The sequence below is a fragment of the Adiantum capillus-veneris genome, chromosome 17 (genome assembly GCF_014529385.1).
Source record: "Adiantum capillus-veneris isolate H3 chromosome 17, ASM1452938v2, whole genome shotgun sequence".
Lineage (NCBI taxonomy): Eukaryota > Viridiplantae > Streptophyta > Polypodiopsida > Polypodiales > Pteridaceae > Adiantum > Adiantum capillus-veneris.
This window is the reverse complement of record NC_140947.1, coordinates 25392080-25414123: the sequence shown is the minus strand read 5'-3', so window position 1 is coordinate 25414123 and position 22044 is coordinate 25392080. Positions and strand designations below refer to the sequence as shown.

The window sequence follows — 22044 nt, the reverse complement described above, 5'->3', positions numbered from 1 at the left end:
CTCACCTGGACAGCTACCACGAGGGAGGGCGCTAAGAGCTGTGTGCAGCTCCTCAAGCTGAAGTGGCATCTCTAGCCTCTGGCGCATCTCCTCTGTCACAAGACATGGCATCTGTGCCCAAACCTGCTCCCTGCATGCATCCTGCCGCTCTGGCTGAGGCTCAGCCGACAGTAACTCATGGTAAAAGTCAGTAGCAACTGCACGCATATCCTCGGGCTCACAAGCAACTGACCCATCGGGCCTCCTCAACTGAATGACCTTGGCATACGAGTGCCGAGGTCCCACTGTCTCAAAAAAAGCACCAGTCACTCTGTCACCCACTTGAGTCCACTGAGATGCCTGTCTGTGAAAGGCAAACTCATGACGCCTCTCCTCTATGCTAGCAAGCTCCTCCAACCATGGACTGTATGGATGTTGCTCTTGCATCCTCTTTAGTGAAGCAATGCCTCGTCTGAGACGCTGCTCCACCTCCCTCGCTGCAACCCGGCGAGCCAGTGATTCCTGAAGAAAAAAGTGGCTAAGCTGAGCTAGGCCTAAGGCCACTCTGTCTGCAGGTGAGACCTAGCTGTCCATGCCCTCTGTCCAGAGAGCCTCTACCCTCTCTTTGAGTGCCGAGTCCAACAAGACCCTCTCTGGGATGCGAAGCATCGTGCTCCCAATCCTCTGCCTGTCTGCCACCGTGAGTCCACTGAGATGCCTGTCGGTGAAAGGCAAACTCATGACGCCTCTCCTCTATGCTAGCAAGCTCCTCCAACCATGGACTGTCTGGATGTTGCTCTTGCATCCTCTGTAGTGAAGCAATGCCTCGTCTGAGACGCTGCTCCACCTCCCTCGCTGCAACCCGGCGAGCCAGCGACTCCTGAAGAAAAAAGTGGCTAAGCTGAGCTAGGCCTGAGGCCACTCTATCTGCAGGTGAGACCTAGCTGTCCATGCCCTCTGTCCAGATAGCCTCTACCCTCTCTCTGAGTGCTGAGTCCAACAAGACCCTCTCTAGGATGCGAAGCATCGTGCTCCCAATCCTCTACCTGTCTGCCACCGTGAGGATCACTGGAGCATGGTCCGCGAAGGAAGTCCCTGCCAGGATGCCCACTGAACCCCCCAAGTCACTGAAGTGGTCACTAGTGTAGAAGGGATCTATCCGTGATAGATTCACTCCTCCCACTCTGCGGTCCGATCTAGAGAAGGCAAGACTGTCTGGGGGCCTCACAAAACCAGAGTGTTGCCATGTATCCGAGACCCTCAAAGTCATACAAAACCTCTCCCAAGCTGGCAACTTGACTCCATGCACAGTAGCATGGCTGCCACCAATCCTGTCAGAAGGGTCCTCCAACATGTTGTAGTCCCCTCCTATACACCAATGATCGGCCTGCGGGGGCAAAGACTCAACAATCTGTGACCAAAACTCTGCACGAGCACTCGCCACATTGGGCACATAGATGTTCAGGAAGCCCACAAAGCCACCCTGAACCTGCATAGTAATCCACTTAGCCCTGCCAGGCACAATAATCCCTCTCCCCACAATGGCCTGCTGCAATGAGTCCGCAATAGTCATACATACCCCACCGTGGATGCCTCCAGGTCCAAAAGCAGTTGGCCAAAAGGTATCATAACGTCCACGCAAAATCTGACCACATTGCCGAATGCGGCTCTCACACAGATGGTGCTCCTGAAGCATAAGGAGATCAATCTCTCCTCCCACAAGGCAACGCTGAAGCTCCTGACGCAATCGGCCCCGCTATCGTTAAAACTGGGGCCCACCTAGTCCCTGCACATTCCATGAGACGATCCTCATGGGGAGCGAGAGAGAACAGATGCTGCCGCAGCAGCAAGGCGGGCTATCTTCGAGGCAGGCTTGGATGGGGAGTAATCCGCATCCGAGTGCCCTCTAGATAGGCATGACTGCAGTGAGTGCCTAGCCCAAGCCCAAGCAAAGCGAGACGTGCGTAACGCAACCTCCTCTGTCCAGGAGTCCTCATGAATGTATACATAGCAAGGCAAACACTGTGTATCAGCAAAGAAGTACACCACAATGTGCCTACATCCTGTTGAGTCTGGGGGTGTCACCGCAAACTTGGCCAATGGCCACAAAGTCTGCAGTATATCTGAAACTCCAAATTCTCCCATGTGGTGAGAGAACTCTAAGACCGGTGTATGCAACCATCCCACCACTGAGTCAAGGGACCACTCTGTCTCGGCCCTACCACAGAGGGGGAAGGAGAAACCAACTGCGTCCAGGGCCTCTATCCCCCTAGCGGCGAGGAACAAAACATGGACCCTAAAACAGGCTGCCTCATGGTCTGTTGCGGAATCGCCGAGAAAACGAGTGAACCCGTAGCCGAAGAAGTCCCAGTGGCGTCGGATGTCAATGCTCGTCAGTCCACGAGGGATGGCTGCAAGGGAGGATGTCTGAATCTGCAGAGGGGGCCGCAAGAAGGGCTCACCCTCTCTCGCTAGGCAACTCGCGGCAAAGGCGCTGCCAAGAGATCTCCTAGCCGTCGGAGAGGGACCAGTCTCCTGAGCCGACTGAGGAACTGGAGCAGGATGGGGGGGGAGAAGGAGCTGGGGAGAGTGGAGGAGAAGAGGGGCGGGATGGGGCGACAGAGGTAGAGGGGCGAGGTGGAGAGGCGACGGGAGCAGAAGGCGGGGAGGATGAGGCAAAGGGGGGGAACTCTGGGGGGGAGCGGCTGTCGAGGGAGAAGCGGAGGTGGGGGCTGGCGCAGGGATCTCCTCTTGCTCAAGAGGACCAAAACGGTTCCCCGTGGGAACCCACCGCTGCTGAGTAGGCACCTGAGGGCCACTCTGAGTGCAGGCTGACGCTGTGGCCCCTAGCGTCGGCAGCCACGGGCCTGCTGCCACCCCTCCTCCGCTGGAGCCCCAGGCTCGAAGGGTGGCTCTGCATCTGTACGCTGTGCCGCTGGCTGTGGCTGCAGGCCAGCCCTGGCAGGCTGGGGCTGAGGCTGTGGTACAGATCGCGGCCTCCTCTGTGGACAGGCCTTCGCTAGATGGCCCATCTATCGGCAAATGAAGCACTGGTTCGAGAGGCCCGAGTACTCCACTCTGTCGAAACCAACCCCCACTCACCCGAGGTAAAAGGATAACCTTCGGGAGCGTGTGGGTATCTCTGACCAAAACTCGAACTGAGGGAATGCCAGCCGCCTTGGCAGCTACTGATGCTGCCGTGCGAGGTGTCTCCAAGACAGTCCCAATGGTGGAACCGATCCTGGAAAGAAGTGGTAGGTACTCCCTCCGTAAACCCGGAAAGCAGACTGAGATGGGGATGTCTGCCTCCTCTACTAGAACATCCGAAGCTGGGTCAAAACCATGTCGCCACTGTCGAAAGTGGGCACGTGATGCTCAGATGGCAAGTGGACTCATAGCTATGACCTTGGACGCCATCTCGGAGAACTCGAACTCGATCTGATAGCAACCCCGTCCGAGAATCTGGACATCCAAAATCTTTCCCACCTCTGCGAGAAGGCGGGACTGGAGAAGGTCTCGCAGCTCTCCTCTGCTGGCTCGGGTGCCGAGAATCTTGCAGATGACCGAGGTCGCCTGCAATCGCTCTACCTCTGCGGCAAGGCTCGCTTGCTCTGTAGGCGAGAGAGCAAGTCGAATGGTGGGCTCAGCGGGGTCGGGCGAGGGGGCTTCTGGCGAGTCCCTCTGTGGCGAAGCTGGAGCCTCCATCTGTGTCTACTGCTGTGGCGTAAGAAGGGGACAACGGGAGGGCGCTGCAATTGGGCGCGCCAACACTGCTCCAAGGAGTTGAAACAATGCCGAAGGTGCCGAACTGCAGGGAGTAACCGAGGAGAAGGACCCAAACGGTCGGGCGAACGGGCCGAGGGGGTGCGGGGGAAGGATAAGCGGGCTGGGGCAAGCGGGCAGGCAGCGAAAAAAGCTGGGGCTGAGGGCGGGCGGCGGCAACTGGGGCGAGGGCGGGCGGACGGGCTGGGACAGGGGCAGGCGGGGGCTGAGGGCAGGCGGGAGGCAGCCAGCGGGATGGCAAGGCAGTGGGGCGGGCAGCGCAGGTGGGGGGGGGGGGGGGGGGGGTTGGGGGTGGCGATGGCGATGGCGCAACGATGAGTTCACAGCAGCAGCGAGCACGCGTTTCTTGATTGGCCGAGCATCTTCGGCTCTTGAGACTTTCTATTGTGCATCTAGCGTACAGATCAACTGGAGAAAGACGGTGGCTTTCTCGGTTGGTAGTGCTCCTACGCCTGACTGGATGCTAGGTGAGGGTTTCAGGTGGATTCCCCCAAGGACTGCAATTCGATACTTGGGCTGTCAAGTTGGTTTGGACTTGTCTCCCGAGTAGCGGATTGCTCCCCTCCTCTTGTCCATCCGGAGGAAGTTGCTACATTGGAGCTCCGCACGACTTTCTCTGGCAGGCAGAGTTGTAGTGGCCAAACCAGGTGTTGTTGGCTACTATGTGGTACATCACTTCTTGTTGGATCTTTTCGAGTTCTTGTATCAGCCAGGTTGAGAGGCTGATCAGGAACTTCCTTTGGTCAGGGCGTGACACTCAGATAGCCCGGGCCAAAGGGGCATGGCAGGTCATCATTCTTCCTTGTTCTCAAGAGAATTGGGGATCATAGACCCAGCACAGCAGAGCAGAGCCCTTCTTGGGAAGTTTATCGTCAGAGGACTTCTTCCAGGAGAGGAGCCCTGGAAGAAGTTCTTGCTTCAGCGGCTTAGTGCTAGGGTACCTCAAGCTCGAGGCCCCTCGCGACCCTTGACTAGATGGATTTTCATAGAGATGCGCAGAGTTGGCTTGAGCAGGAGACTGGAAGACCGCTTCGCTGTGAGTCTGCTCCGTTCTTGGGAGCAACTGCGGGGAGGCCTGGAGCAGTGTCAGCCTACTTGCACGGAGGAGCGCCTGAGACAACCCCTTGTTTGGAACCCCATGGTTAGCACTCAGAGAGGCCACTTGGTTGGTAGTCGGCCTCATGTTTCCTAGGGTCCCATGGCAAAGGGTCCAGCACGCTCGTTAGGTGACTGGTTACAGCTTTCAGGCTTGTCCGAGGAGCTTCAGGGCATTCAGCTTACAGGACATGAGAGGGGTGCAGAGCATGTGTCAAGACATCTTAGAGGCAGTACCAGCTGAGTGGCTCACACCTCTCGAGTTAGCAGCGCCCAGATGGATAGGAGCCTTCACGTGGCTGGAGGTTCTCATCTCAGTTCGGGCTTGTTCAGAGACTGTACCCTCCCTGTTTTTCGAGCTACAGGGTGAGGGACGTTTACACAGAGTTGCAGTAGAGGCTCCACAGGTCGCAGAGTGCTGTTTTCAGAGGATCCAAGTGGTGGGCATCTGTGGGAGGACTTGTGTCATAGATCCCGACCAAGCAACTCTTGAGACTGGTCACTGGAGACTGGGGGTTTGGGAGAGCTGTCCACTGGCACGAGTACAGTGGGATCCTGGAGAGTGGCTGTGGAGGGACCCTTTCTCAGCAATTGGAAGTTGGCTTGTACATAGTGGTCTCCAGCCGCATGTGCAGCTTGTGACCATCTTGTGGAGAGTCAGCGTCACTGTCTTTGGGACTGTTCTTTAGCACAACAGGTGTGGCTTCGTGTTCTTCGATTGATGCCAGCTCTTTCCACCGCTCAGCAGTACACATGGGGAGCAGTTGCTTGGTCTACTCTCACGGGCCTGGCACTTTAGTTTGAGCTATCCTCCACCAGCAGCAGGATGATAGTGATACAAGGGGGTCGACCTACACTCCAGCCGGCTATAGAGCTTACTCCATAGGACTGGTGCAGTGAGAGAGAGGAGTGTTGGGAGCTCATCAGCGGCCTGACACTCTGGTTCATCTGGCAGGCCCGTTGCTTCCGCATCTTCGAGGCTCGCCCTGTACCACCAGCAGAGACAGTTCGGGATCTTTGGCTAGAGCTGATCCATACTCTCAGAGGATAGTTCGAGCGAAATCCAGGGCAGCTCTGATCGCATGCGGGAGCGCAGAGAGGCTTTCCTTCAACTTTGGCGTCCTGGACCTTTCTTCACTATGGTCCAAGGTGTGCTCAGATGGCACTACCGTCCACCTGTGTGGCTCTTTCCTCCTCTCATCTCTTGGTTTAGCCTCATTGTACATATGATGTTTTTTCATTGGGAGAGTCTCCCCATCATGATTGTTGTAGCCCTCTCTTGCAGAGGTGGTTGTAGCCCTATGGGCAGTTTTCATTAACTAATATAAGGACCTTTTTCTCGGGAAAAATAAAATTCGGACCATAAGCCACGAACTTGAAAAGTTTTCCACCTCTGGATTCCTTGGGACTAGCAACACAAGTCTGCCATAGCTGTTATCAGAGAATTGTACACTGCATCGTAAGGGGTGCGATTCTACAGTACAGTACAGCAAATAACAATATAAACAGAACAAAACCATTGAGCACAGTGTTTTTTTGTTGATACACATGCAAAAAACCATCAAACATTGATGTAGGCTTGTCATATACTCATACAGAAACACAGCCATCCTTCAATGATATGGCCCACACATTGTCCGAAGAATTTAATGGTCTGCCTTGGAGTCAAAAACGACAGCATCATACATGTGAAATGAACAAATTCTCCACTTACAACTTGATGAAGACCAAAGAAGATTGGAGTCCACAAGAAATTCAATAATAGCTGCAAAAGACAGGAAATGTTAGTTTCTCTTCGAAAAAGCCATCCAAAGATAACTGCAATGTGTATATTTGAGTGAGACCGTAACCTGAAACGTGTAGACTGCTAATGGTAAACTCTGTCCTTTAAATCCTGTGCATGGGCAATCAAAATGCATGAGGCATAAAAGTTCATCTTCAAAAACCAGTAGTCTCTGGAAAGAGAGCTTCATTGGCGCAATGTACATTTCACAAAATGCATAGCGTTAACAGTTTCTGCATATGTAAGTAAGAATGACAATACAGAGTTCTACCTAATGATTATGTTTATCCCCCTCGAATCAGATTCAAGACAGTGGAAGCTTAAGACTTCAAAAAATATCTCGAATGAAATTCGATCCCATACATAGTGTCAATGATATGGGAAAGTGCTTAACTATTGAAAATGATACTCTCTAGGCACATGAATGTAAATTCAACAAAGTGAGGTCCTCTTGCCTAGCTCATTTAAACTTTCTTAGCCAGTTTAGAGCCAGACAGACTTACACAGTTTTTGCATATGCAAACAGTAAGGATTCCCAGGGAGGATTCACACATATTATACCAGTAAAATTTCATATAAAACTATACCTCAAGACTTTCCTTTCTTGTAATTTCTCCTTGTTGCATGTAAACAAATTTCATACTAGGATGAGTGTATAATCGCATTTTTGGGAATTTCTTCTAATATTATTTAAAAGTGTGCATTTCAGTTACTAAAATAATCACAAAAGATGGAAACACAATGAAACCATGAGGAAGTTCTTGATAACAACCTTACAACATAACGTAATAATGAATTATATGGGAAATTTGAACCAAGTCAACTTGAACTTCCACATAATGAATATGTTTAAGCACACTATGAATTCAAATATACAGAAATACGAGTAAAGTGCACAGCACACAACTGCTTGGTGGTCTGAGAAAAATAATTTGCTTGCTAGTCAGAGAAAACTGACCTCCATGAAGCCAAACCAGCCAAGAAGAGACACCCATCAGTGTATACAAGATAGTCCAAACAACAGGAAAAGCCCAATTCTGCACCATGACATACAAGGAACCAGTGATTACATAAGGGAAGAACCAATGTGAACACACACGTACACACACATATCTACACATATAGAGAAACACACAAAAAACAAGATCCAAAAAAGCAAGAAAGAGAGAGAAACCACCTCTCCTGAGATGTGGAACACGGATTATGTCTACAAGCATCAATTATAGAAGCATTGGCTTGCTAACAAAGGTGGTACTACCAGAATCTGTTGCCTAGTGGAGAGGCATGCTGTTGAAGGGTTGACATTCTCACCTTCCTTACGAGGCAAAGGTGTTTCTTGGCTCTTTGATGTAGGACTCCTACTGACACCATCTTACTTTAAGCATGACTTCCAAGGAGGACAGACTACCCCTGTCCTCTTGCTAGCAAGATATGGACATTCTTTCCTTGCATGGCTTCATGTTGTTGGTGATTCTTTTTCGTCCCGCAACTAAAACTTTGGCATACACCCTGGTCCCTCGTGCAAGATGTCTGGAACATTTCATGCTAAGGTTAGCATGCTTTGCTACTTGGGGTTCTAGAAACACTAGAAGCCACATTGGCCTTCTCTTTGTTCTTTGAGCTATCCTGTGCATCTGCCTTGACTTCCTTCTTCTCTTTCTTTTTGTCTCACCATTCTTTTTCCTTTCTAACTCGGCTTTATAGTACCTGCAATCGGGTTTCTTGTGACCCTTCCTGCCACATTGATAGCAAGTCACATCACCCGTGCCTTTGCTTGCATTTCCCCTTTCTTTACTCTTACTCTTACTCCTTTGTGCATAAGCATTCTTCTTTTCTGTCCTGCCTCTAACCATGTTGGCAGAGCTGCCTCCCTCTCCACTTGCTTTCCTCCTGATTTCTTCATTCAAGATAGAACCCTTAACACCATCAAAGCTCAAATTGGGGTTATTGGACAACGAAACCACCAAAGTTTCCCATGACTCAGGTAAGGTCATAAGCAAGAAGATAGCTTTCAGCTTATCATCAAAAGGGGGCAAGCCAGAATCCTGTAACTGCGACAAAGTACCTGCGAACAATGACAAGTGCTTTGCCGTGCTCTTGGACTCATCTAGTTACATGCCAACAAGTTTTCGCATAAGTGCACCTGGTTGGAGGAGATAAGGAGCTCAGGTTTACCATCAATGCTCGCAAAAATGAGCTTTCAGTGTAATTTTATTCGGGTAAAACTACAAAATCCCAACTAGATTTTGAGGCTACCTTGAGAAAACACCCAAAATTTTACAAGTTTTAGTGTAAAAACTAGCAAATACTTCCAACTTTTGACCTAAGCCGAGAGATCTTTAAGTGTCCTTTTTCTCTCTGGTTTCGAAAAAAGTTTTTGGTGAGCCCTGTTCACCACCCCATCGTAGAGGGCTACAGAGTGCTCAATGCACCACACAGGATAAGCATAATAAGGATATCATCTCAAGCCTGGCTATATAGTGGTGGCCTACTTGTTCACAGTAGCCCCGTCACCCATCGGCACTACGACCTCCGGGGCCCTCACCCCTAAACCCCAACAATCTCGGCGTCAAGTCTTTGGTGGCTGCCCGATCAAGCTCTACCACCACTAAAGGCAGTCCACGAGCATCCATACAAGCTACACGACATCACTTCCCCTAAAAGACGTTTTCATCCTTGAAGACCTTTAAAGGAAATTTTTCCATAACCCAATTCCAAGGATCGATGATATCTTGGATACACTTAGTGGAGCTTCAATTTTCAGTAGGATTGATTTGAAGAGTAGATACCATCAACTTATCAAGTGCAAATTGCATCAAAGACATAGCGAAGGCAACATTTTGCACTACTTTTGGTTTGGATGAATCCCAAGGTAGTTAGGTACATTGAAACCGGCCCGTAGGGCGGTAGGCGTTGGCTTTCACCCGAAATTCTTTACTTTAAACACACACACAGAGCACTTTGCAAAGAGAACCTGCGACGGGAGTTAACACTTGAATACACACACGGCTCGGAAGCTAGAATGCTCCGAGCAGACGCCGACAACCTGTAGGCCCCAAAATTGGCGCCCCTTTCGGTATTTCTTTATTCTTTAGGAGGGTAAATTACAAGGTAAGGTCCTGGGAATCCTTCACGTGTATCCACCTAGATACCATTTGATTTGGCCAAATTTCGGCAGCATAATAGCCCCAAAACTTGCGCGAAACCAATTCCCCTGCTGGAACTCGCTTGCACTGTCGTATACCCTCTGATTCCTGTCCAAAAACAGTAAATTCAGCACGCTGTATTTACTGGTTTTTGCCCTGTTTTCAGCCCCAAACAGTCCCCTAACTGTCCTTTGCCAGTGGGGCACGATTCCCAATGATCCTGGTGTCCGTATGGCTGAAAAACAGTCAAATTACAGCGCATACACAGCGCTGATTTTGCACCTGTACGGTGAGGTTATGACCCTCACCAGTGCCTGCTTTGGAGCAGCAGTTAGCTACCCCTGTTCCTGCTCAAGGAGGCTCTTGCCTCAGCACAAAAGCATGAACCCACACAACTGTACATCAGTCAAATGAGTAGCCCTCTTGTGGGGCATCACATAACTGCACGTAGGGGAGAAAGAGAGAGCAGTATGTAGCGTGCGGGGCATCACTCCCGTCACCATACTGTACATAGAGGGAAAGAAAGCACTCCATAGCTCTTAACCTGTGACAGGCTCTCAATGAAGCATCCTCCCAGCATAAATCGAGCGCCCCCTCTTCTGCCCTTGACCTGTAATGCATCTGTGAACAAATAGATGCAAAAAGAGGAAGATTTCCATGGCTGCCAAAACCTGCGTATCGCTGAAAACGCAGCAAAACAGCCTTGTAAACACGCATCTGATGCCTTCCAATGCTGAAAATGAGCTCCTTGGACCTAGGCAAAGTCATGGGAAGCTCAAAAATGGAGAGAAATGGCTGAAAATCAAAGTTAACAGCCTCCAAAACTGCTCCCAAAAGTCAGTTACGGGTTCTGTTCTCCCAGACTTGGTAAATTGACCACAAAGTGCCACTTGGCACTCATACATACAATTTCCCCGCATTGGGCTTCCTGCTTAAAAATCTCTCAACTTGTGCATCAGTTGACTTTGCAGCAGAGTACTAAAATGTTCCCTTGGTCATACCGAAGGTAATGACGCGAACACATTTCACGGCCCAGAATAGCAGTTCCCTAATTTTTAGGAGATGCTTCCGTCGGGATCCCGCTGGTCTTCTGACCATCTATCCTCATTGGGACCGCATCCAAAAGTGCAATGTGGCCCAACTATCGGATACTTTCTGTTGGTGATCCCACCTTGACTTTATGCCTTTATTGAGTTCACTTCCTAGTATCCACCAACTTGCTAAGTGCGACGGGGGAGACCAGTATGATCTTGCTCTAAGCCTAGACATCCTCTTACTGTACGAATTCCAGTGCCGACCAACTTCCCGTCTGCGGGTGAAACTACCGTTCACATTGGCCATACAATGTCCGACCATTTGCAACTTCAAAAAGAGGGTCTCAAAAATAAAACAAAAATCATTGGAAGAAACCAACAACTAAGGTTAGCAATTGCCACGTCCTCGTGACATACATAATGTTTGTTACAAATTCCGTTCGTAAGGTACGTAGGACAGAACGGATTGAGTTTTTAGGTACGTAAAAATCCGTACTTTTTTTCACAAAGCATGAAATTGGGAGTACTTTATACATTTATATATGCATTCACCAAGACTTCAAATAAAGACTAGCAAATCAACAGTAGACGACTACAAATGCCAAAAACTAGAGTCCACGACTCTAACCGAGCAATGAAAACACACAGTTGAGATTAGCTAACCAGTTTCTGCAACCAAATAGTATAAGATGTCTGCTGTCATGATCACATAAAACTAAGAGCATCAAAATAAATACATAATGAATCATGATAATCCAAGACTGAAGTCCTGACTCTAATAACTAGTAAGTACTACAAACCACACACTGAGCACTGCACTCAAAGGTCATCATCATCATCAGAGGACGATGAAGATGATGATGATAACATCTTTCCCTCTGTGAGGACATTGCCCTCATCATCAATAATACGACTTGTCTAGCTTTGCCCACAATAGTTACACTGCCACTGACGAGTACCCGACCCTTGCTGACCCGGCGTAGTCACTATTCTGATCACATGGGTGTGCGTGTCTCCCACTAGGTTGGGTTTGCTAGGCATTTTACCTGGCACCTGCATGAGAGGAGCACACATTGGTGACTGCACAGCACCTGTATCTCTGCTACTTTCTAAAATTAGTAGCTCTCAGCCGCAGCAAGGCGTTTTTCGAAAAGAGGCCTAATCGGCTGAAATAGAGCAACAAATTTTTTTTTTTAAAGAACACCCGTACGGATCCTATCCATACGTACCGTTCCGTACTGTATGGCCGTACTATACGGATAGAATCCAAACGTATGTAAGGATGCAGCCTTGATGATCCTAAGTTATGCCATTTAATCTAGCCAATGCACTAGCTACCTTCAACTGATTGATGGATTGCATTTTTCATCCTCAAAAAGTTTTGTGGAACTTTCTTTAATGACATCATCATCTTCTCATCCAATGAAAACGGGCATAAGAAGCATTTGGCGATAGTGCTTCAAGAATTGCGTGTCACGAGGACGTGGCAATGGCTAATTACTGTCACGAGGACGTGGCAACTCCTAACCTTAGTTGTTGGTTTCTTTCCGATCATTTTTGTTTAATTTTTGAGACCCTGTTTTTCAAGTTGCAAATGGTCGAACATTGTATGGCCAATAGTTTCACCCGCACATGGGAAGTTGGTCGGCACTGGAACTCCTATAGTAAAAGGATTTCTAGGCTCAGTTCAAGATCATCTAGGTCCCCACGTCGCACTTAGCAAGTTGGTGGATACTAAGAAGTGAACTCAATAAAGGCACCATGCCAAGGTGGGGTCACCAACGGAAAGTACCCGACAGCTAGGCTACATTGCATTTTTGGATGCGGTCCCAGTGGGGATAGATGGTCAGACGACCAATGGGAGTCCAATGGAAGCATCCCCTAAAATTTAGGGAACTGCTATTTTGAACCATGAAATTTGTTCGCGTCATTACCTCCGGAACGACAAGGGAAACATTTTAGAACTCTATTGCAAAGTCAACTGGGCAACCAATCGGGAGATTTTTAAGCGGGAAACTGCTTGTAAAAGTGCCAAGTGGCACCTTTTTGTGCACTTTCCTCATGCAAAAGAGCTAGCGCTCGATTTTCTAGCTGGGAGAGCCTCATTTGCAAGCTTGCCACAGGTTAAGAGCTATTGACTGCAAGCTTTCCCTATCATGTATAGTGTAGTGCAAGAAGTCATGTCCTGCACACCTTACACTCCTTACACTGCTCTCTCCTTCCTACGTGCAGTAATGTGATGCCCCACAAGAGGGCTCTTCATTTGACTCATGTACAGTTGTGTGGTCATATGCGTTTTTGATGAGACGAGCCTCTCTGAGTAGGAACGCGAGTAGCTTACTGCTGCTCCAAAAGCAGGCACCGGTGAGGGTGACAACCTCACCGTACAGGTGCGTTTTCAGCGCTGGTTATGCACTGAATTTGGATTGTTCTTCAGCCATACGGATGCCAGAACCATTGGGAACAGTGCCCCGCTGTTAGAGGATAGTTCAGGGACTGTTTAGGGCTGAAAACAGGGCAAAAACCAGTAAATACAGCATGCTGAATTTACTGTTTTTGGGCAGAAAACAGAGGGTTTATGTCAATGGAAGTAAGTTCTAGCAGAGGAATTGGTTTCGGGCAAGTTTTGGGGCTGTTATGCTACCGAAATTTTGCCAGAACAGGTGGTATCTAGCTGGATACAGGTAAAGAATTCCCAAGACCCTCCTAAAGAATAAACAAAAACCAAAAGGGGCGCCAATTTTGGGGCCTACAGGTTGTTGGCGTCTGCTCGGAGCATTCTAGCTTGCGAGTTGTGTGTCTGCTTTAAGTGTTAATTCCCGTCGCAAGTTACCTTTGCAAAGTTCTCTCTGTGTGTGAACGTCTAAAGTAAAGTAAAGAATTCGGGTGAAAGCCAAAGTCTACCGCCCTATGGGCCGGTTTCATGGTTCCGTTTTGCCGGGACATAAATCACTTTTTCCTCAAGAAGGGAGCCTCGGTTGTTTTGGGTAAAGACACAGAGTATAGGAACGCGGGATTACACTATGGCCAACAAAGGGAAGGGTATAATGGAAGAGGGCTCCTCTTCGAAGGACAGACAAGAAATTCCTACAGTATTCGAGGTTGGCGAGAGTTCACGGCCACGTTTGTCTGTACCTCCTGTTCATGTGAATGTTCCTCCAGTACAGGGCTTTATGATTGGGCAACTTGAGGATGATGCGTTCAGGACTCGGTTAGTTGCCACGGTGAATGTGTTTTCTCAACTGGTGCAGAACCCAAGGTTTATGGAGTTCTTGCAAGCGCCACCAGTGCCACAGCAAATAAGGCAACTTACACCACGAATAGAGCCTGTTGAGGCTCAAGCCCAAGTACTTCATGCGTCCCAGCAGGAAAGGGAGCACTCGCATGTTGCGGATTCAGGGGCTCCAAAATAGGTTCCTCTCGTCCTTGAACAGGTGGTTAGAACGCCTATTCCATAGGCTATGCCAGTCCAGCCCGCCACCTTTCAGAGCCCGCATGCTGTCTTAAATGGACAGGAATTGGTTACCAAGCAATGCATAAGTTTTTCCACCACCCACGGTACATCCTAGGTATTTCGGGGGTGAATCTGTGTTCCAGAGTATGGCTGGTTATGAGCGTGGAAGTCAGTCGTACATGCCAAGAACAGTGTTTGGGGGTATGCAAGGCATGATGTCAAACCCCATGTACGGTAGCATCAGCATGCAGCAAGGTTTTTAAAGCAACCAGGGCCAGTTTGGGGTGCCACAGGGTAATTTTGGCATGGCTAGTTTTTCTGGACAGCAGCTAGATATGGCACCTATGACGCAAAATGTTAATGGCCAAGACGTGCCGATGATTCCTACTACAGTGCCCATGTTGCAGACAATTCCTTATGACAATTTGGGGGCACTGGAAAAGCCGAAAGCTTACAAAGAAGGTGGTCCAGCTGTAAAGTTTAGCACTTTCAACGGCTTTGAGGATAAGGCAAAGGCTCTTACTGTTGCTAAATGGACTATTTTCTTATTTTCTTAATTTCTCAAGTAATTTCTTTTTATTGAAATTAGGATATTTAAAAATGTGCACTTGAACCGTAAGGTTAGGAACTGTAGATCTACTAGAATTATTAAAAGCCATCAGGAACGGAAAACTCTGATGCGTCATATGATGGGTGACATTAAGCATTGCGAAGGGGTTTTACCGTTAGTTCGGTAAGAGAGACCGGGAAACGAATATTCCTAATGCGTCACGTGATGGGGTGACGGGAGCATCGGAAAGGGAATATCTCGTTGGTCTGGCAAGAAACCCGAACTGGAAAGAGGAATACACGTAAAGACGCAAGCACAAAAATAAAGATGGGTTCTGAGTAGCTTTTCTTAAAAAGCGGAGTATTTTAACGAGTTTTCCGGGAAGAGCGGACGCTTTCCCGCGAGGAATCTATGTCTGCATTGCATTTGTGCATGTGGTTGCATCGTTTTTAACTTATAAGGTTTTATTGAGTTTTTGGGCACGTTCAGACCAATTTTAAAATATACCGGCCATCCACTTAATAAGTGGACAGCCACTTAGAAAATAAAGCAACAAAACTAGCCAGCAAACTCTCTCTCCCTATTTCGGGTAGAACAACGAAAAAAAAAAAAAGCCACGATCTCTACACGGCCAGCCTCTACTTAGCTATTCCTGTCGTGGCCAGGGAGCTATAAAAGCATCCCATGCCCTCACTCAGAGGGAGGAGTTGCCAGCGCCAGCAAGAGAAGACTTTGCCGCCAGAAGACGCAAGAGATCGCGAGACTATGAAGCACGGAAGTCGCTTTTCCTGCGAAAGAGCGACAGGTATCTATTGTGGATTCGCCATACGAATTGTTGTCCCGTGTTTGTGTGTGTGTTTGCAGGTACTTCATCGTGAAGGAGAAGCGGGAAGGCTTCGGCCTACGCTTGAGAATTCCAGGAACGAAATTTGGAAATTGTCTGCAGAGTCTCGACTCCGAGTACATACGGAAAAGGATTGAGAGCTCGTCTCTCAGATTTCCCTTACGGGCATAGTTACGGGGGACGGGGGGGACGGGCCCTAGAGCCAAGGGACGCCCGTAACCGGGCCGGGGACGGACGGGGACGCCATGGGACGGTCCAAAATCTGGCCGGACGGGTGGGTCGCAAGCTGCCGGCGGACCGAGGACGATCGGGGACGGCCAGGAACGGGCAATTTCAGGCGGGTTAAAATTTGCAGTTTTTGAAAAAACTGACCGTTTTAAACAGGCAATTGCAGCCAACGTTTATATTTTGGGGGGTTGGCCCTTGGGAGGCTATAAAAGCCCCCTTGGGCCTCTTATTCCCTCAAGCTCTCCTCTCTACTCATAGTCTCATTGCTCAAGGCTCAAGCATGACTACACGCCGTGGCCCGTACGCTCTACACTCTACCCTTGAGTCTCTACTCTTTCTATCTTTTGTGGTGCGTATGCCCTATCAACTACCTTTTCTTTTGTGCTAATTTTTCCAATTTAACGCTTCTCTTAGTGCTAGGCTTCATTATGGTTGAGTCTGCCCTTGATCTCCGGAGTCATGACAGAAACTCAGCACGCTGAACTTTGTGTTGATGTATGCTCATGTGTGTGTGCATGTGGTGTGTGTTGTGTTTGGGAGCATATGTTTGTACCTAGTTCTACACCCACTATTGGGCACTGACGACGTTAGTGGGGATCATAGTTACCCGGAACGCAGAACGGGAACGGCAACGGGATCCCCGCGGAACGGGGGAACGGCTAGGGGTCCGGAACGGGAACGTCGCGGAACGGGAGGTATAAAAAACACCCAAATAGTGCAATTTTTAGCTCCTTGTGTTTAAATACAAGGAGTATTAGAGTGCTTTGACTCTAATACTCACAAAAAACTCGTTTTGAAGACCATTCAACCTTGCTATGACTAGATGATGTGAGAGAGAGAGAGAGAGAGAGAGAGAGAGAGAAAGAGAGAGAGAGAGAGGGAGAGATTTGAGAGAGTGGGAGGGAGAGGAAGAGAGCTTGAAGGCTTGAAGCCTTGAGCCTTGAGAGAGTGAGTCTTGAGAGGGAGAGATCTTGAGAGTGAGAGGGAGAGCTTGAGCCTCGAGGATTAGCTTGTGAAGAGAAAGGGGAAGGGGGGTGCATTTTATGAGTCCTTGAGGCCTTGCACACTTTCAAAAGAAGCCCAAACATTTACTTCAATTTTTTCAATTTTTGCCAAATTTGTTCGTAGCCGTTGGCCGTTCCAGGGGCATTCCGGAACGGTCCGGGGACGTTTCGGAACGTTCCGGAACGGCCGTTCCGGTTTGCATTGGCCACCTGGAATGTCAGACATTCCGGGACGTTCCGGAACGTTCGGGAAGAGAACTGCCCCCGGAACGCCAGAACGGGGGCTAGGGGGCGTTCCCCGGTAACTATGGTGGGGATGTCGTGGTATTTAGTCAATACTATGCATGATGGAGCTGATGGTTATATTGTCTCGTGGGTGACTACCATGAGTCTATACCTTGCACTTTCCTTCAAGGGTGAATCTGGGTATATCCTGGATTCATCTAGGTATATTTTTTAGTCGTATAGCGGACATGCAGACCTCACATTGTGAAGTTTTCGTCCGAGTTACGACCAGTTGATATTGTGCTAATTCTTTCTATCTTTTGTGGTGCGTATGCCCTATCAACTACCTTTTCTTTTGTGCTAATTTTTCCAATTTAACGCTTCTCTTAGTGCTAGGCTTCATTATGGCTGAGTCTGCCCTTGATCTCCGGAGTCATGACAAAAACTCAGCACGCTGAACTTTGTGTTGATGTATGCTCATGTGTGGATGAAATCTATTCGCGTCATTACCTGCGGAATGACAAGGAACATTTTAGAACTCTATTGCAAAGTCAGCTGGGCAACCAGTCGGGAGATTTTTAAGCGGGAAACTGCTTGTAAATGTGCCAAGTGGCACCTTTTTGTGCACTTTCCTCATGCAGAAGAGCTAGCGCTCGATTTTTAGCTGGGAGAGCCTCACTTGCAAGCTTGCAATAAGTTAAGAGCTATTGACTGCAAGCTTTCCCTCTCATGTACAGTGTAGTGCAAGAAGTCATGCCCTGCACACCTTACACTACTCTCTCTCCCCCCTACGTGCAGTAATGTGATGCCCTACAAGAGGGCTCTTCATTTGACTCATGTACAGTTGTGTGGTCATATGCATTTTTGATGAGGCAAGAGCCTCTCTGAGAAGGAACAAGAGTAGGTAACTGCTGCTCCAAAAGCAGGCACCGGTGAGGGTGATAACCTCACTGTACAGGTGCGTTTTCAGCGTTGGTTATGCGCTGAATTTGGACTGTTTTTCAGCTGTACGGATGCCAAAACCAATTAGAACAATGCCCCATTGTTAGAGGACAGTTCAGGGACTGTTTAGGGCTGAAAACAGGGCAAAAACCAGTAGATGCAGCATGCTGAATTTACTGTTTTTGGGCAGAGAACAGAGGGTTTATGTCAATGGAAGTCAGTTTTGGCAAGGGAATTGGTTTTGGGCAAGTTTTGGGGCTGTTATGCTGCCGAAATTTTGCCAAAACAGGTGGTATCTAGCTGGATACAGGTAAAGAATTCCTAGGACTCTTCTTTGTAATTTACCCTCTTAAAGAATAAAGAAATACCGAAAGGGGCGCCAATTTTGGGGCCTACAGGTTGTCGGCGTATGCTCGGAGCATTCTAGCTTCCGAGCCGTGTGTGTGCTTTAAGTGTTAATTCCCGTCGCAGGTTACCTTTGCAAAGTTCTCTTTGTGTGAACGTCTAAAGTAAAGTAAAGAATTCGGGTGAAAGCCAAAGTCTACCGCCCTACGGGCCGGTTTCATGCGGACTCACAAGCTTTATGTTAACCCAAAGAAGCGAGAATTCGTTTTGCAAGAAATACAGTATCTCAGACAAATCATTCAAGCAAGCGTAAGGATGATGGATCCTACCAAAGTCAAAGTCATTGTTCGACGGCCAACTCCGAAGGATGTTCATGACATCAGAAGCTTTCTTGGACTTTGCACACATTGCAACACCTTTGCATGACTTGTGAGCTACCTTCATGTGGACGAAAAGAGAAGAGATAGCCTTTCAATGATTGAAGGAAGAAGCTAGCACGAATATTGTTCTTTATCTTCCCAATTTGAACAAAGGTTTGTAGTACATTGTGATGCTTCAGATGTAGCCACTGACACTCTCATGATGCAGGCAAACCAATTGCCATAAGAGTCGGAAGTTGCAAGATGGAGAGAAGAACTAAAACACCTACCAAAAGAAATTGCTTCTTGGGGTTCATACATTGACCATATAGAAGCAATATCGTGGTCAAAACCGATCACCAAAGCTTGACGTATTTCCTCACACACAAAAAGCTATCACTTATGCAAATGGGGTGGGCAAATTTCTTATATATACCTTCATAAGTTTAGAATAGTATGAACTCACGAATGATAACAGGGGTTAAAACACTCACAACACTACAAAAGCAAGGGGCACAAGAAAACAAGAGGGAAAAAAATGAAAACCAAATCACTTTATTTACTACTAAACAAAACTAGATAAAACAAACCATTATTCACGTAAAAATGTTTCTAAAAAAGGCCTAAGCAAAATAAGTTTGAGGAGCTTACTTGACTAAAACTTGAAACAACTACTTAACTTTAAACAAGGATAAGACATCTCAAAGACTTAATCCTAGACTCCAAACAACAATTTCTAACGGAACAAATTATTAAATCCTAATCTAAACTAAATATTGGACATGAATACTACTACAAACCTACGAAGAAGAGGTTGAAAATAACCTAAGAAGTACAAAGATCCAAACTTGACAATATGTTACCTCAACTTCAGAAGCACTAAAGATCTAAACATCAAAATCGTGTGTTACTAAACATTTTTTTTTGAAATTAATTTGGCAAATTTCTTGCCCATGTTTCATTTCACTGTTGAAAACATTAAGGGTAAAGACAACACAGTGGCCAATGCTTGTCGAAAAGGCCTCAAGTTGGATCTATCACACTCGCGTGACAGCCATGCGCAATTTATATAGCACAGATGAAGACTTTACTCAAGTATGGTACTATTTGTAGCAAGGAGACATTAGGATGCCTAACTCAACAAGAGAAGGTTTCTTAATGATGAAGGATCAGCTTTGCGTTGTAAAGCAACTAAGGTAACGCATGTAAAAGCTTCATTTAAATCCCTTCAACCTCGGATCGTCAAAAACTCCTCAAGCTCCACAATTTCCACTAATCGAGGATCTCGTCGATCAATATTTCTCATACAATTCCAAATCAGATCTCATTTAAAGTAACACAAGCTGACCTATCATTCAAAATATATTGTGAACACATAATTCTTTGCCAATTGCCATTGCCATTGGACTAAAAATCATTGTGGGTTTGTCTCTATCAATCGAACTTTAAAGACGACTAGCTTTTCCTTTTTCACCAGAGTGATGGTTCCGTTCCAGATCTGAATGGTCGCATCGTTCTTGTCGTGCCAGGGCATGCCCAAAAGAGCGTCACAATTGCCTAACTTCATGATGTGAAATTATGTTGTCATGTTACCCTTGGATGGTGACCATAGCAACTCAAAAACGTGTTTTTTAAATAGAGCACAGAATGGGACATTTTAAAACGTTCAGTACGTTGCTGTGTTAAAAAATGTGGGCAGTTTATAGACTTTAATAAAAGCTGGCTTCAGCCATCGTGTATGACATTTTGTGACCTCTAAGATCTAACACTTTTTGTATGACTCCATTATTTATTATAAATGGCAAAGAGGGTTTTTGACATTTGTGTACACTGTAAAGAATTGAAATTATCATTGATTGAGCAATGAATTTAGGGTCTATAGATGTCAATTCATTTTAACATTTGACTTCAATAAATTATATACCTTTGTGTGGACCCATAAAATATAATACTTGTTAAAAATATAAATTTGAAAAAAACCTACGTATTTTATTTTAATCCTCGAAAATTACGTCTAGTACGCGTATTAAACACCTCGTATAAAACATCCCATCCCGTACCATAGCTGCTATGATGGTGACCAGAAGAGCACCAATGAGTGGTACAACTTTTTGAGTTTGTGACCCGTAGACTCACTGTAGGGCGATAGATTTTGGCTTTCACCCGATCTTTACGCAGTTTAACTTTACTTATACTTTACAACACAGAAGAACTTTACGAATAAACTTAGACTAAAATTTAACACTTCAAACAAACCACAACTTGGCAACTTGAGTGCTTCCAAGTAGACAGTGTGAAACGAACGCGGAGAAAGGATCTCCCGGCCACACGGACCGCCTACAGATACGCGTCGGACGAACCACCCGACCATAGCCACCATCCGACAGCTCCCCCGTGCTGGGGCCAGCGTCCGAGGACGTAGATGTGCACCTGTAAGACCGAGCGTCCCATACCACCTGGCCTCACCTCCTCGAGGTGACCTCGCGCACTCCTAGCCTCACGGGCTAACCACTGGTACTCTGCCAATGGGGTCGATAACTGCAAATGAGCCCTTGGCCTCCATTTTATAATAATGGCCGGCCACACTGGCCCGGTTCACACTACGTCCGCCCGGACACTGGACGCCCATCCCGACGGTATCTGGGCTAGATTCCCTCTCCTGTGAGCGGGACATAACATACTTCCCCCCTTAAGAACCATTGATGTCCTCATCAATGAAGTGGGGATACTGAGCCTTCAAAGCTCTAACAGGTTCCCAAGTAGCAAACCTTTCAAATTGACCCTTCCATTTAATTAAGTACTCGTCATAAGCCTTTTGGCGAGAATGACGGGTACGATGATCCAAAACTGCTTCTGGTGCTCGAGGAATATACTCAGTTTGCATATCTTGCCATACATTTTCCTCGATAGGCACAACAACGTCGGCTTCGCCCAATTTCACTTTAAGGCGGCTGACATGAAACACTGGATGTACACTAACATCCGAAGGAAGAGCCAGTTTGTAGGCAACTTGGCCAATTTTCTTTGTGATCAAGAACGGACCACAATATCTAGCTGAAAGCTTATAATGCTTCCCTGTTCGCATAGTCTTCGAATCCTTGGGTATCTTCAGATAGACCCATTGTCCCACATCTAGAGTCCTTGGAGATCTCTTTTGATTAGCATAAGTAGTGACTCGGTCACGAGCCGTTCTTATACCATCCTTAGCCAATTCGAGCACTTCCTGCATGTCATACAGGAAATCACGAGCTTGGCGTTCCTCGACTTTCTCTA

At 47.5% G+C, this 22044-nt stretch overlaps 1 protein-coding gene across 1 annotated transcript in view; it reads right to left on the bottom strand.

The window, feature by feature from the left end:
- LOC147436940 (uncharacterized) overlaps window positions 1-22044 on the bottom strand; it is an 82979-nt gene that overhangs the window by 37395 nt on the left and 23540 nt on the right. Inside the window, exons 3-5 of the mRNA XM_086486336.1 lie at window positions 7599-7677; window positions 6708-6751; window positions 6572-6622 (exon numbers count right to left, since the gene is read on the bottom strand). Coding sequence (XP_086342462.1) covers window positions 6572-6622; window positions 6708-6751; window positions 7599-7677 — 174 coding nt within the window. The remainder of the gene's footprint in view (window positions 1-6571; window positions 6623-6707; window positions 6752-7598; window positions 7678-22044) is intronic.